This window comes from Salmo trutta, chromosome 26, assembly GCF_901001165.1.
Source record: "Salmo trutta chromosome 26, fSalTru1.1, whole genome shotgun sequence".
Lineage (NCBI taxonomy): Eukaryota > Metazoa > Chordata > Actinopteri > Salmoniformes > Salmonidae > Salmo > Salmo trutta.
In genome coordinates this window covers 10,247,088-10,261,080 of record NC_042982.1, presented here as the reverse complement: position 1 = coordinate 10,261,080, position 13,993 = coordinate 10,247,088, and the positions used below count along the sequence as shown (strand labels likewise).

General features: G+C 44.3%; 1 protein-coding gene across 1 annotated transcript in view; it reads right to left on the bottom strand.

The window, feature by feature from the left end:
* LOC115163074 (mitochondrial import inner membrane translocase subunit TIM50) overlaps window positions 1-13,993 on the bottom strand; it is a 28,712-nt gene that overhangs the window by 8,449 nt on the left and 6,270 nt on the right. The window contains exons 4-6 of the mRNA XM_029714664.1: window positions 9,375-9,396; window positions 1,015-1,073; window positions 18-137 (exon numbers count right to left, since the gene is read on the bottom strand). Coding sequence (XP_029570524.1) covers window positions 18-137; window positions 1,015-1,073; window positions 9,375-9,396 — 201 coding nt within the window. The remainder of the gene's footprint in view (window positions 1-17; window positions 138-1,014; window positions 1,074-9,374; window positions 9,397-13,993) is intronic.

Below are 13,993 nucleotides of genomic sequence, written 5' to 3'. Positions count from 1 at the left end.
AAAGGGGTGGTACATACCGACCACTCGGGGTGCAGCAGGACGTCTGTGAGCTCTAGGACCAGGGTGTAGGGAGGCTGGTAGTAGGGCTCCCTCAGGGGGTCAGGAAGCAGCTTGGGGCTCGTGGGCTCAATGATCATCTGGGGCGCACAGACATGACATCACACAACTATACAATAACAATGCTGCGGTGGGAAGAGCAAGTGAAAAATCAGAACTATGTGGGTCAATTGACATCAGCCAAGCTTCATTTAAAAAGAAGTATGCAATTTGTATTTTGTGGTGAACGAGGCCTATCCCTTTAACACTTCAGATCATTCTTATGTTTTTCCTCTCCCGGCTCGCTGTAGTAAAATTGTATTTGGCTGCTTATGTGGGAATGCAGGAGCATTAGGAGCTTCCTTAGTTTGTTTGCTGGCCTCATCACCGCAAACCCCATAAAGCCATAATCCTGTAAGAACCAGCTGCAAGAGGGAAATGGGACGCATGGAAGAGAGAACTGACATGTTCAGGAGACCCGAGGCCAGGGAGGACAAGAGGGGGAGGTGTGTTGTCGAGATGCAGGGAGGAAAGGGTGCGCGCATGTGCATACACACGGAGACAGGGGGCTGTTCACACTCCATTGAAGAGATCAAAGACCTACGAGGGAGATGGATTTTTGTGTGTATGTGTGTGTGTGTGGGGGGGGGTGTCTAACGGAACAGCAGCTGCAGGCTAATGCAGAGGCGCCTTCCTGCTCGAAGCGGTGTGGCTGCACCTGCCTCTGCTTCAGTAAAGAGAGACAGATAAGAGGCCTAACATGGCTCCCAGTGTCACCAAGTATAAATATCCCAAACCAGAGGTTATCCCAGGAGTTTAGTGGACAACGACCTATTCTACCTCCCTGAACCAAACACCCCAGGCCTCGGAGGAAAAGGCTGACTAGAGTGGAACAATCCATTGATCAGGCTACATTGAACAGTGGGAGTGTCAGAAACCGTTTCTTCTGTTTTGCGTTTATTTATCGTCGTCACCCACCTGTCTGTAGTCTTGGAAATACTTGAACGTCCTTCTCAACTGCTGGATAACCGGGGCATCTGTAAGAGAGAAAACGAGAGGAAATGTTAGCTATAAACATTGTGGAGTGCGCATCATTTCTCAACACACCATACTCAATACGGAACACTTAGCCCAAGGTCCATGTACACTATTATTTTGACTATTTTCTACATTGTAGAATAATAGTGAAGACATCCAAACTATGAAATAACATATGGAATCATGTAGTAACCCAAAACGTGTTAAAAACAAATCAAAAGATATTTTATTTTTTAGATTCTTCAAAGCAGGCACCCTTTGCCTTGATGACAGCTTGGCATTTCTCAACCAGCTTCATGAGGTATGCTTTTCCAACAGTCTTGAAGGAGTTCCCACATATGCTGAGCACTTGTTGGCTGCTTTTCCTTCACTCTGCGGTCCAACTCATCCCAAGCCATCTCAATTGGGTTGAGGTCAGGTGATTGTGGAGGCCAGGTCATCTGATGCAGCACTCCATCACTCTCCTTCTTGGTAAAATAGCTCTTACACAGCTTGGAGGTGTGTTGGGTCATTGTCCTGATAGGATGGCGTATTGGTGCAGAATGCTGCGGTAGCCATGCTGGTTAAGTGTGCCTTGAATTGTAAATAAATCACTGACAGTGTCTCAAGCAAAGCACCCCACACCATATCCTCCATGCTTCACGGTGGGAACCACACAAGGAGATTATCCGTTCACCTAATCTGCATCTCACAAAGACACAGCTGTTCGAACCAAAAATCTCAAATTTAGACTCATCAGACCAAAAGGACAGATTTCCACCAGTCTAATGTCCATTGCATGTGTTTCTTGGCCCAAGCAGGTCTCTTCTTATTGGGGCCCTTTAGTAGTGTTTTTTTGCAGCAATTCAACCACGAAGGCCTGATTCATAGTTTCCTCTGAACAGTTGATGTTGAGATGTGTCTGTTACTTGAACAATGTAAAGCATTTATTTGGGCTGCAATTTTTGAGGCTAGTTACTCTAATGAACTTATCTGCTGCAGCAGAGCTAACCCTGGGTCTTCCTATCCTGTGGCAGATGTTTCATCATCACACTTGGTCGTTGCGACTGCACTTGAAGAAACTTTCAAAGTTCTTGAAATTTCCCTTATTGACTGACCTTCATGTCTTAAAGTAACGGACTGTCATTTCTCTTGGTTATTTGAGCTGCTCTTGCCATAATATGGACTTGGTCTTTTACCAAATAGGGCTATCTTATGTATACCACCCCTACCTTGTCACAACACAACTGATTGGCTGAAACGCATTAAGAAAATTCCACAAATTAACTTTTAAGAAGGCACACCTGTTAATTGAAATGCATTCCAAGTGACTACCTCATGAAGCTGGTTGAGAGAATGCCAAGATTGTGCAAAGCTGTCAAGGCAAAGAGTGGCTACTTTGAAAAATCTCAAATATATTTTGACTTGTTTAACACTTTTTGGGTTACTACATGATTCTGTGTGTTATTTCATAGTTTTGATGTCTTCACTATTATTTCTACAATGTAGAATATAGTAAAAAAATTAAAATAAAATGGAATCAGTAGGTGTGTCCAAACTTGACTGGTACTATCTATATATATATACACACATATATAGATATACATATATACATACACATATATACATACACATACACATATATATATATATATACACACATACACATATATACACACACACACACACACACACACACACACACATACTGCTCAAAAAAATAAAGGGAACACTTGAACAACACAATGTAACTCCAAGTCAATCACACTTCTGTGAAATCAAACTGTCCACTTAGGAAGCAACACTGATTGACAATACATTTCACATGCTGTTGTGCAAATGGAATAGACAACAGGTGGAAATTATAGGCAATAAGCAAGACACCCCCAATAAAGGAGTGGTTGCGCAGGTGGAGACCACAGACCACTTCTCAGTTCCTATGCTTCCTGGCTGATGTTTGTCACTTTTGAATGCTGGCGGTGCTTTCACTCTAGTGGTAGCATGAGACGGAGTCTACAACCCACACAAGTGGCTCAGGTAGTGCAGCTCATCCAGGATGGCACATCAATGCGAGCTGTGGCAAGAAGGTTTGCTGTGTCTGTCAGCGTAGTGTCCAGAGCATGGAGGCGCTACCAGGAGACAGGCCAGTACATCAGGAGACGTGGAGGAGGCCAACAACCCAGCAGCAGGACCGCTACCTCCGCCTTTGTGCAAGGAGGAGTAGGAGGAGCACTGCCAGAGCCCTGCAAAATGACCTCCAGCAGGCCACAAATGTGCATGTGTCTGCTCAAACGGTCAGAAACAGACTCCATGAGGGTGGCATGAGGGCCCGACGTCCACAGGTGGGGGTTGTGCTTACAGCCCAACACCGTGCAGGACGTTTGGCATTTGCCAGAGAACACCAAGATTGGCAAATTCGCCACTGGCGCCCTGTGCTCTTCACAGATGAAAGCAGGTTCACACTGAGCACGTGACAGAGTCTGGAGACGCCGTCGAGAATGTTCTGCTGCCTGCAACATCCTCCAGCATGACCGGTTTCCTCAGACCCCTTGTGAGACCATATGCTGGTGCAGTTGGCCCTGGGTTCCTCCTAATGCAAGACAATGCTAGACCTCATGTGGCTGGAGTGTGTCAGCAGTTCCTGCAAGAGGAAGGCATTGATGCTATGGACTGGCCCGCCCGTTCCCCAGACCTGAATCCAATTGAGCACATCTGGGACATCATGTCGCTCCATCCACCAATGCCACGTTGCACCACAGACTGTCCAGGAGTTGGCGGATGCTTTAGTCCAGGTCTGGGAGGAGATCCCTCAGGAGACCATCCACCACCTCATCAGGAGCATGCCCAGGCGTTGTAGGGAGGTCATACAGGCACGTGGAGGCCACACACACTACTGAGCCTCATTTTGACTTGTTTTAAGGACATTACATCAAAGTTGGATCAGCCTGTAGTGTGGTTTTCCACTTTAATTTTGAGTGTGACTCCAAATCCAGACCTCCATGGGTTGATAAATTGGATTTCCATTGATTATTTTTGTGTGATTTTGTTGTCAGCACATTCAACTATGTAAAGAAAAAAGTATTTAATAAGATGATTTCTTTCATTCAGATCTAGGATGTGTTGTTTAAGTGTTCCCTTTATTTTTTAGAGCTATATATATATATATATATATATATATATATATATATATATATATATATATATATATATATATCATAGGAGTTGAGCATCTCAAGCCAACTCTGGTGGTGGTAGAATGTACACAGCCGCAGTCCTAACAAATAACGCATTGGGCAATCAGCAGTTGCTACATACACAGAACAAAAATAAAAACAACATGTAAAGTGTCAGTTCCATGTTTCAAGAGCTGATATTAAAAGATCCCAGAAATGTTCCATAGGCACAAAAATCTTATTTCTCTCAAACGTTGTGCACAAATTTGTTTACATCCCTGTCAACAGCATTTCTCTTCTGCCAAGAGAGAGAAACAGCTGTCAGGTAAATCCATTTACCTGACAGCTGTGGCATATCATAAAATGTCAAACACTACATAGCCTCAAAACATCGTTAATACTCATTTGAATAGCATGAATGGTTAGTCCTTGCATCCATAGTTGAATTTGAGTGTTTACATTTCTCCAGCCCCATCCCTTAGCAGTCTCCCTGGTTTGTTAAAAAGCTTTATTGTTTCGATGGCTGATTACCACTTTAGACCGCAGCATCGGGGACTGCAGCATTGGTTCCAACAAATAACATCTCAGTAAATTAATGGCAAATGCTATCACTCAGCCAGGTGACTCTGGTATGTGAAGTAATTTGGGACAGAGAGGGAGTGAGAGAGACGGAGTAGGTCTCTGGGCCTATAGTGTCCGGCCTGCCTGCAGCCACAGTGTGTTTAACCAGGCAGGCCCCTCTGGGTCCCCCAGCCCAGTAACAGCAGGCCTGGGAGTGGGTGACCTGGTTAAACACCCCCCTAACCCGTCTGCGTATGCCTGTTTTATCTGGCCTGGGAGGTACATACTCTTCCAGAGAGCGTGGGACTGTGACCGACCACGTTGACAAACCTCTCCCATGGGAGCGCAGAGCCAAGCCAGGCTGGGGATCATTATACCCCCCGCAGAGGGACGGGGGTTGCAGAGGCATGTGTATGCATGCGAGTATGTGTGCGCAAATGTGGAATATGGGTAAGGGGGATAGTAGTGGAGGGATGAGATTGAAAGGAGGATGACAGGAAAAGGATGGTGAGGAGATGAATATTTGTCAGCCAGACCACAGTGGGTCCTCCAATAATGAGTGAGGTGGGGAAGCTACCTCAATTTCTGGCCATATAGTCAGGGACATAGGCATTCCATTTCCTCCATTGGTAACTGTTGGCTGTCATTATGACTGATCAAATTCAGTCTCATCAAAAGCAGAACCCCCATTATAGCAAAAACAAAGCAGTCCGTTTCCACAGTTGGGACCGACTGACAGGAAGGCCAGAAAAGTAGGCTTTAACAAGCAGCAGCACTCTGGTCAGGCAGCCTCGTCCTAAACTTGTTTGCCAGTGTAATAGAGGCAGGCCACAGTGGCCAGTGGAAAGGCTATGTTGCTCTCGGGAGAGATGTCAATTTAAACAGGGGAGAAGTAGGGAGGGAACAAGGGAGGAAGATCGATGGTCAGGCCTCCGGACACAACAAAGGCCTCCTTTAATCCTCGACCGGGTGGCATATGCTCCGCTAGTTTGCTTAAGGCCATTATTACTCAATTGCCTTTCTTCTCCCCATTTTCTTTTTTTGGGCAGGGGGGGGGCTCTTGCTTTTCTTTTCTCTTTTGGCCCGCACTGTCAATCACTTCTTTCTTGGGCCATGACAAACGGTCGTCCGGCCTCGCTCTTTGCAGTGGGGGTAAGGGGGAGGGCAGGGGCCCCTTCTGTTAGAATACCCGGCTTAGGGACACAGGCTGTTGGTTGGGCCAGTAGGTACAGGAGGCAGGCTGGGTTGGTTAGTTTGTTTGGAGCCCTGGTGGTCTTTATCCTCCTAGGGGCTTTACGTCTCTATCAGAGCGAGCAAACACGGAGGTCGTACAGAACGGCCCCTCAACTCACAGCCAAACATGCTCTGAGGATCCTAGCTGTGGGATACTAACTGGGACACAGAGGGTGAATCCATCTGATAAAACGGACCAGAAGAGATGAGGTCTTCCAAGTCATGAAATAACTCTGAAAAGTCAGTGATTTAAGCCTAACAATAGTGCTTGAAGATTAAAGCAATACATTTTCTCCCCTCCCCCTAAACATCTGGTGTGGGTACCGATTGATTGCATACTGCATCCAGACCGTTTCTTAGAGCCACAGTACACATTAGGAGAAAGCAACACCTTCCAACCTCGGTGAGTATTTTAAAAGCAGTCCTGCATGTCACACACCAGTGTGGCCTCAACAGGGTGCTTTTTGGGGAGCTCATCACAGTCACAGCGTCTAACGCTCCTCCTCAGCATAATGCCGGTGCTCTGAATACCATCACTTGGCATGGCGACACGGGTCTCGCAAGCCAGACCTCAACGCCCCGGGTCCTCCCATCCAGTGGAGGCATCCAGGCTGCCCCCCCCCCAATCCCCGACACTTGCCTTCTACAACTTGGGTTGGAGGGGCGCATGGGCAGTGGGCTGGAATGCTCCCGCTACACTCCTCCGGGGGCGGCTCCTCAGGCCTTCATTAGGGGTATTGAACGCTGTGGGTGCATTTGGGCTGGCCAATAACAGCAGCCGTAGCAGCACTCTGGGAACTAAGGTAATAAAGAGACGCAGCAACGTTCCCAGATAGAGACAGACGTAGTGGACTTTGGGGAGCGTGACAGCGTGAGGAATTAATTAATTATTTGTATAACATTGTTACGTGTTTAAAGAGGAGACTTCCCCATGTTCTGTCGGATAGAACATTTTTAGAAAGGGCCGCAGCTGTCCCCGGCATTAGCATAGTTTTGAAGCAGGGAGGGACTCAGTCCCCCTGTCATTTCAATAGCATAGCCAGTCCTAGGAGAACACTACACATTCCCTCTCATATCCACACTGACCAAAAGTGCACTCAGAGGAGGGGGGGGGGGGGGGACGACGACGACAATGAAAATGAATACCAACGAAACAGACATCTAGGACTACTAATCTATTGGGGAAACCAATGGGTTGTAACTAGAGGTCGACCGATTAGTCGGAATGGCCGATTAATTAGGGCCGATTTCAAGTTTTCATAACAATCGGAAATCGCTATTTTTTTTTAGACCTTTATTTAACTAGGCAAGTCAGTTAAGAACACATACTTATTTTCAATGACGGCCTAGGAACGGTGGGTTAACTGCCTTGTTCAGGGGCAGAACGACAGATTTTTACCTTGTCAGCTCAGGGATTCAATCTTGCAACCTTACGGTTAACTAGTCCAACGCTCTAACCACCTGCTTTACATTGCACTCCACGAAGTTACGCGAATGCAGTAAGAAGCCAAGGTAAGTTGCTAGCTATCATTAAAATTATCTTATAAAAAAAACAATCATAATCACTAGTTAACTACACATGGTTGATGATATTACTAGTTTATCTAGCCTGTCCTGCGTTGCATATAATCGCTTAGGTACACGTTGCTCCAACCATAAACATCAAGGCCTTTCTTAAAATCAATGCTCAAGTATATATTTTTAAACCTGCATATTTAGTTAATATTGCCTGCTAACATTAATTTATTTTAACTAGGGAAAATGTGTCACTTCTCTTGCAAACAGAGTCAGGGTATATGCAGCAGTTTGGGCCGCCTGGCTTGTTGAGAACTGTGAAGACTATTTCTTCCTAACAAAGACAGCCGACTTCGCCAAACGGGGATGATTTAACAAAAGCGCATTCGCGAAAAAAACACAATCGTTGCACGACTGTACCTAACCATAAACATCAATGCCTTTCTTAAAATCAATACACAGAAGTATATATTTTTTAAACCTGCATATTTAGCTAAAAGAAATCCAGGTTAGCAGGCAATATTAACCAGGTGAAATTGTGTAATTTTGCGTTCATTGCACGCAGTCAGCGTATATGCAACAGTTTGGGCCGCCTGGCTCGTTGCGAACTAATTTGCCAGAATTTTACGCAATTATGACATAACACTGAAGGTTGTGCAATGTAAAAGGAATAACGTTTTGTTTTTGAGATGATAGTATTGCCACTGTAACAGCATTGCCACTAACAGTATAACAGAAACTAAAGTGCCTATAAGAACATCCAATAGTCAAAGGTATATGAAATACAAATCGTATAGAGAGAAATAGTCCTATAATAACTACAACCTAAAACATCTTACCTGGGAATATTGAAGACTCATGTTAAAAGGAACCACCAGCTTTCATATGTTCTCATGTTCTGAGCAAGGAACTTAAACGTTAGCTTTTTTTACATGGCACATACTGCACTTTTACTTTCTTCTCCAACACTTTGTTTTTGCATTATATTAAGTTAAAATAAGTGTTCATTCAGTTGTTGTATTTGTCATTATTACAAATAAAAAATAAACAAACATCGGCCGACTAATCGGTATCGGCTTTTTTTGGTCCTCCAATAAATCGGTATTGGCGTTAAAAATCAGAAATCGGTCGACCTCTAGTTGTAACACTTAAAAATGTAAAAATGGAGAGAAACAATGTAATTTCCATTTTCCCGTGTGTCAGTCTTGTCATGAGGCCCTGTCCCTTTCCCTGGGGGGGTACAGGGTGGTAGTCACACACAAAGGGGGGTGGTTGGCATTGCCTGTGCGTTGGGTGTGGGACCCCTGCAAGGCATGGCATTTCTCAGTGGGTTGATCGATCATACAACCCCCTTCCTGCCCACAATCCAAGGCTGACAGCAGAACAGGCAAGTTGGGGGGGGGGCTCATCTGAACCACTGTCAATGAATGGGTGGAGGGTGTTGTGAACATGGTATGGATAAGAATGGGGATTAGATTGGTGGAGGTCAAGCAAACACAGCCCACAAGCTCGCTCATTTTTTATTGACAAATCTAAGGGAACTGTAACCAACAGGGCTAAGACTTCACAAGTTAACCACCAACAGCTGTCTGAACCTTGTTATTCCATGTTTATGTAGCCTTTACTTCAGCTATAAAACACAACTGATGTAATGTGAGATCCTTTTACAGCCCAGGAGCAGATGTTGGGGAACGCAGGTGTGCCAAAAGCCTCAGACACCAAAATAAAAACACTGATCTCGAAGCTAACTCAACTTTGAGAAAAGAAAACCTCTTCAAAACACCTTGTGGATTAGACTGAATACCACAGGTAGCGTCAGTCATTGGGGAAACAACTCACCATTGTCAAACTGATCTGGAATCTGAAAGAGAAGACAGGAGGAAAGTGAGAAACGGTCCACTTCTCACACACACACACTTGCGTGATTGCCAGGTCAGTGTCAATCAGATGGTACTGTTGACAGAAAAACTCTTGACATGAATTACAATATATGGCAAATGCACAAGGTAAATAACATAACATTTTGTGGTTGTGTTGATGTTCAAATGTCAGTGTCAGCCAATTCAGCGGGGTCCAAACAGCCACAACACCTGAAATACTAGTGAATATTCCTTTATTGAAGTTGATAGCCATCCAGGCTAGTTAGCATTTAATCTCTCCTATGCATCTAAACCAGCAAAAACGGTCAGGGGGTCAGAAAATAATACAAAAAGAGATTTGTATTTGTAAATAACAATCATTTCATACCTTGATTACATTGAGACACGATCACCTCTTTTTTTGTGGGGATACTTGGGAACAGTTTTCCTAAAATAAACTAGTTTTTAGTTGAATTCCTGCTGATTTGACAGACCCCAAATCACTGGTGGACCGGTTTTGGCCCAGGGGCAGACCCCTGATCTAAACTGAACAGAAAATCTGTACCAATGCTTCACAAAGTCTTCTTAACAGAGAGCCATTTTCTCCTTGAGAGCACAGACACCAAGACCGTCCAAACCACTCATGCTCTACTCTCCGCCTGGACAGACCAGCATCTGTGTGTAGTGTGAAATAAAATCCAGTATATTGAACCGGGACACTGCTGCATGTCTCTGTGCAGTCATGCCTATGTGTAGCCCTCCCCCTGGCCCCTCCCTCGTGGTGACACTTTCAGCAGCGCTCCACACAAGCCCACCAATTAAATCTCCCAGCTGATGAATATTCAGCTGCATCTGCCACCTGGGGGTCTGCCTGCCTGCCCGGCGAGCGAGAACCAGCCGGGGGCCACCACATGGGAACAGAGGTTGTGGGCTGGAGCTGTTTTATCCCCCTTCTCAACACTCCTTCCTCCCTAGCAAGGCTGCTCTGAGGGGGTTGCAGTAGTTGGAGAAAGACACAACTACGCCCCCTGCTGCCTGTGCATGGTTATAAGGAGTTTCCCTTACATAACAGACATCATTTGATCACCGACACTGTACATGATTTAGATAACTGCTTATCTATAGTGACTTATTCTCCAATTATATTTGATTCATTTTATAATGTGCCAGGTAAACCTGTATATTAGGGCAAAGGTACAGCGATGGGCCAATGGGGAAAAAGGTAAACACAGCCATGATGACTCAGCTTAGTGTGCCCTCTTGTGGCTGTGTAAGGAGATTGAGAAAACATCCTTTTCACTTGCCCTAAAGATGTCAACACAGTCTACGCAAACGGTGTCGACAGAGGTCCGTTTGCATTGCATTCCAAAAATTCAGCTGCACAAATGTACGTAGAACTATGTAGAGAGCCATGCAAACGAACCTCTGTTGGCTCTGTTTGCGTAGAGCCCAAGAGATTCTTTGCTGGTAGCCAACCTTGGAATTTAAAGCCCTCAGACTACACATTTCAGTCAGAGATAAGCTTAGGAAAGACAGGCAAATGGCTGAGTCGTATCAACTCCTATGTCGGTAATGTCTAGTAGATAGTGTCCAGCATCTCCACCTTCCTTTCCAAAACCAATAGTGTAACGTACGCTAAAGCTAGTCAGGGTTGGAGTCAGTTCAGGACATTAGTTGAAATTCATAAACATATCATTATCAATGAATTTCTCATTGCCATGCCCTGTCCCTGATTTTATAATTAGCCTAATTAAATGGAACTAACCATGAATATCATGCACTCTCAAAAAGCTACCAGTTGAAGTCAGAAGTTTACATAAACTGAGTTTAAATGTATTTGGCTAAGGTGTTTCACAATTCCTCACATTCAATCCCAGTAAAATTCCCTGTTTTAGGTCAGTTAGGATCACCACTTTATTTTAAGAATGTGAGATGTCAGAATAATTGTAGAGAGAATGATTTATTTCAACTTTTATTTCTTTCATCACATTCCCAGTGGGTCAGAAGTTTGCATACACTCAATCAGTATTTGGTGGCATTGCCTTTAAATTGTTTAACTTGGGTCAAACGTTTCGGGTAGCCTTCCATAAGCTTCCCACAATAAGTTGGGTGAATTTTGGCCCATTCCTCCTGACAGAGCTGGTGTAACTGAGTCAGGTTGTAGGCCTCCTTGCTTGCACACGCTTTTTCAGTTCTGCCCACAAATTTTCTATAGGATTGAGGTCAGGGCTTTGTGACGACCACTCCAATACCTTGACTTTGTTGTCCTTAAGCCATTTTGCCACAACTTTGGAAGTATGCTTGGGGTCATTGTCCATTTGGAAGACCCATTTGCAACCAAGCTTTAACTTCCTGACTGATGTCTTGAGATATTGCTTCAATATATCCACATAATTTCCCTCCTCATGATGCCATCTATTTTTTGACATGCACCAGTCCCTCCTGCAGCAAAGCACCTCCACAACATGATGCTGCCACCCCTGTGCTTCACGGTTGGGATGGTGTTCTTCAGCTTGCAAGCCTCCCGCTTTTTCCTCCAAACATAACGATGGTCATTACGGCCAAACAGTTCTATTTTTGCTTCATCAGACCACAGGACATTTCTCCAAAAAGTACAATCTTTGTCCCCATGTGCAGTTGCAAACCGTAGTCTGGCTTTTTTAAGGCGGTTTGGACCAGTGGCTTCTTCCTTGCCGAGCGGCCTTTCAGGCTATGTCGATTAAGGACTCGTTTTACTGTGGATATAGATACTTTTGTACCCGTTTCCTCCAGCATCTTCACAAGGTCCTTTGCTGTTGTTCTGGGATTGATTTGAACTTTCTGCACCAAAGTACGTTCATCTCTAGGAGACAGAACGGGTCTCCTTCCTGAGTGGTACGACGGCTGCGTGGTCCCATGGTGTTTATACTTGCGTACTATTGTTTGTACAGATGAATACGGTACCTTCAGGCGTTTGGAAATTGGATGAACCAGACTTGGAGGTCTACAATTTTTTTTTCCTGAGGCCTTAGCTGATTTCTTTTGATTTTCTCATGATGTCAAGCAACGAGGCACTGAGTTTGAAGGTAGGCCTTGAAATACATTCACAGATACACCTCCAAATGACATCAATTAGCCTAACAGAAGCTTCTAAAGCCATGACATCATTTTCTGGACTTTTCCAAGCTGTTTAAAGGCACAGTCAACTTAGTGTACGTAAACTTCTGACCCACTGGAATTGTGATACAAGGAATTAAGTGAAATAATCTGTCTAAACAATTGTTGGAAAATTTACTTGTGTCACGCAAAGTTGATGTCCAAACCGACTTGCCAAAACTACAGCTTGTTCACAAGAAATTTGTAGAGTGGTTGAAAAACAAGTTTTAATGACTCCAACCTAAGTATGTAAACTTCCAACTTCAACTGTAAATATGGAACTATAAAAACAAGCAGAACGTTGCTAGAACATAAATATTCCTTGCCTCTGCTCTGACTAGAGCTTGTCTGGTCCATTAAAGCATCTCTCAAGAACCACTTCTAGCACAGAGCAGTGATTTAACTCAGATAATACTTTTGTTTGCCAAATTAGACTTTCAGAGGAGGTTGACATTGTACGAGGTGTGCGAGTGCTCATTTAGGGGCAATTCACACCTCATTACAACACTGGGGCAGAGGCCCGGGAGACCAGGGGCAGGCCATGTTCCCGAAACAGCAACAGGATGGCCATGGGAACTCAAACATCAGGAAGTGGCCAGTTATTACTCAGAGATGAAAATAGTTCAAATCAAATGTTATTGGTCACATGCGCCGAATACAACAGGTGAGGACCTTACAAGCCCTTAAGCAACAATGCAGTTCAAGAAAAACTACTAGTGTACAATATGGATATATGAGAGCATCGATCCTCACACCAACAAACTGGTAAGAAGCATTATAAGAGATGGTGCTTGAGCTAGTGAAAGGAATGAGAATTGGTTGTCACCAATGTTCCCTCTAAGCTGCTTGCAGCTCCCCAGGACTGCCTGCGCAGAGAAGCACGAGATTGAACTTCACTCATTGTCATATATGGATCTGTGCCATTCTCTTTGTTTACAGCATGAGCGGTCGTGAGTAGATGCGCTTGTTTTGACATCAAAGCGAAAGCTGCATTTTGTCAAGTGCGCACATTTGTTCATATCGTTTGCTAGTTTGAGTTAATAGCCAAGTTATAGATAATTGGTAGTCAGCAATGGGGAAGTGATAGCTTCCTACAAGAGCGCAAAACCTGTGCATTTCTAGAGATCTTTGAAAAGGGAGTCAGGTAAAGAGATTGTATTTTGAGACAGGCTTGAATAAGGTAGCATCATTTCTGGGATTCTCTGTAATAAATGGTATAGGAATAATAATGCATTTTATTTTGTTGTGGTTTCTTGAATCAAACAACATTCAGTCACCTTGTCTGAAGGACAAGTGGATAAACGGGTTAATGTCAAGCCCTGCATGTTTTTTCCCCCAAAAGTCTCATGGAATATAGGACTACATTGAACACCACTCATTTGCAGCTACTGTAGGCTGAATGATAGAACAGCTATTTCCATGTTAAGATGTTATTGAATGCATTTTCCTCAGTTTTCTTTTTTA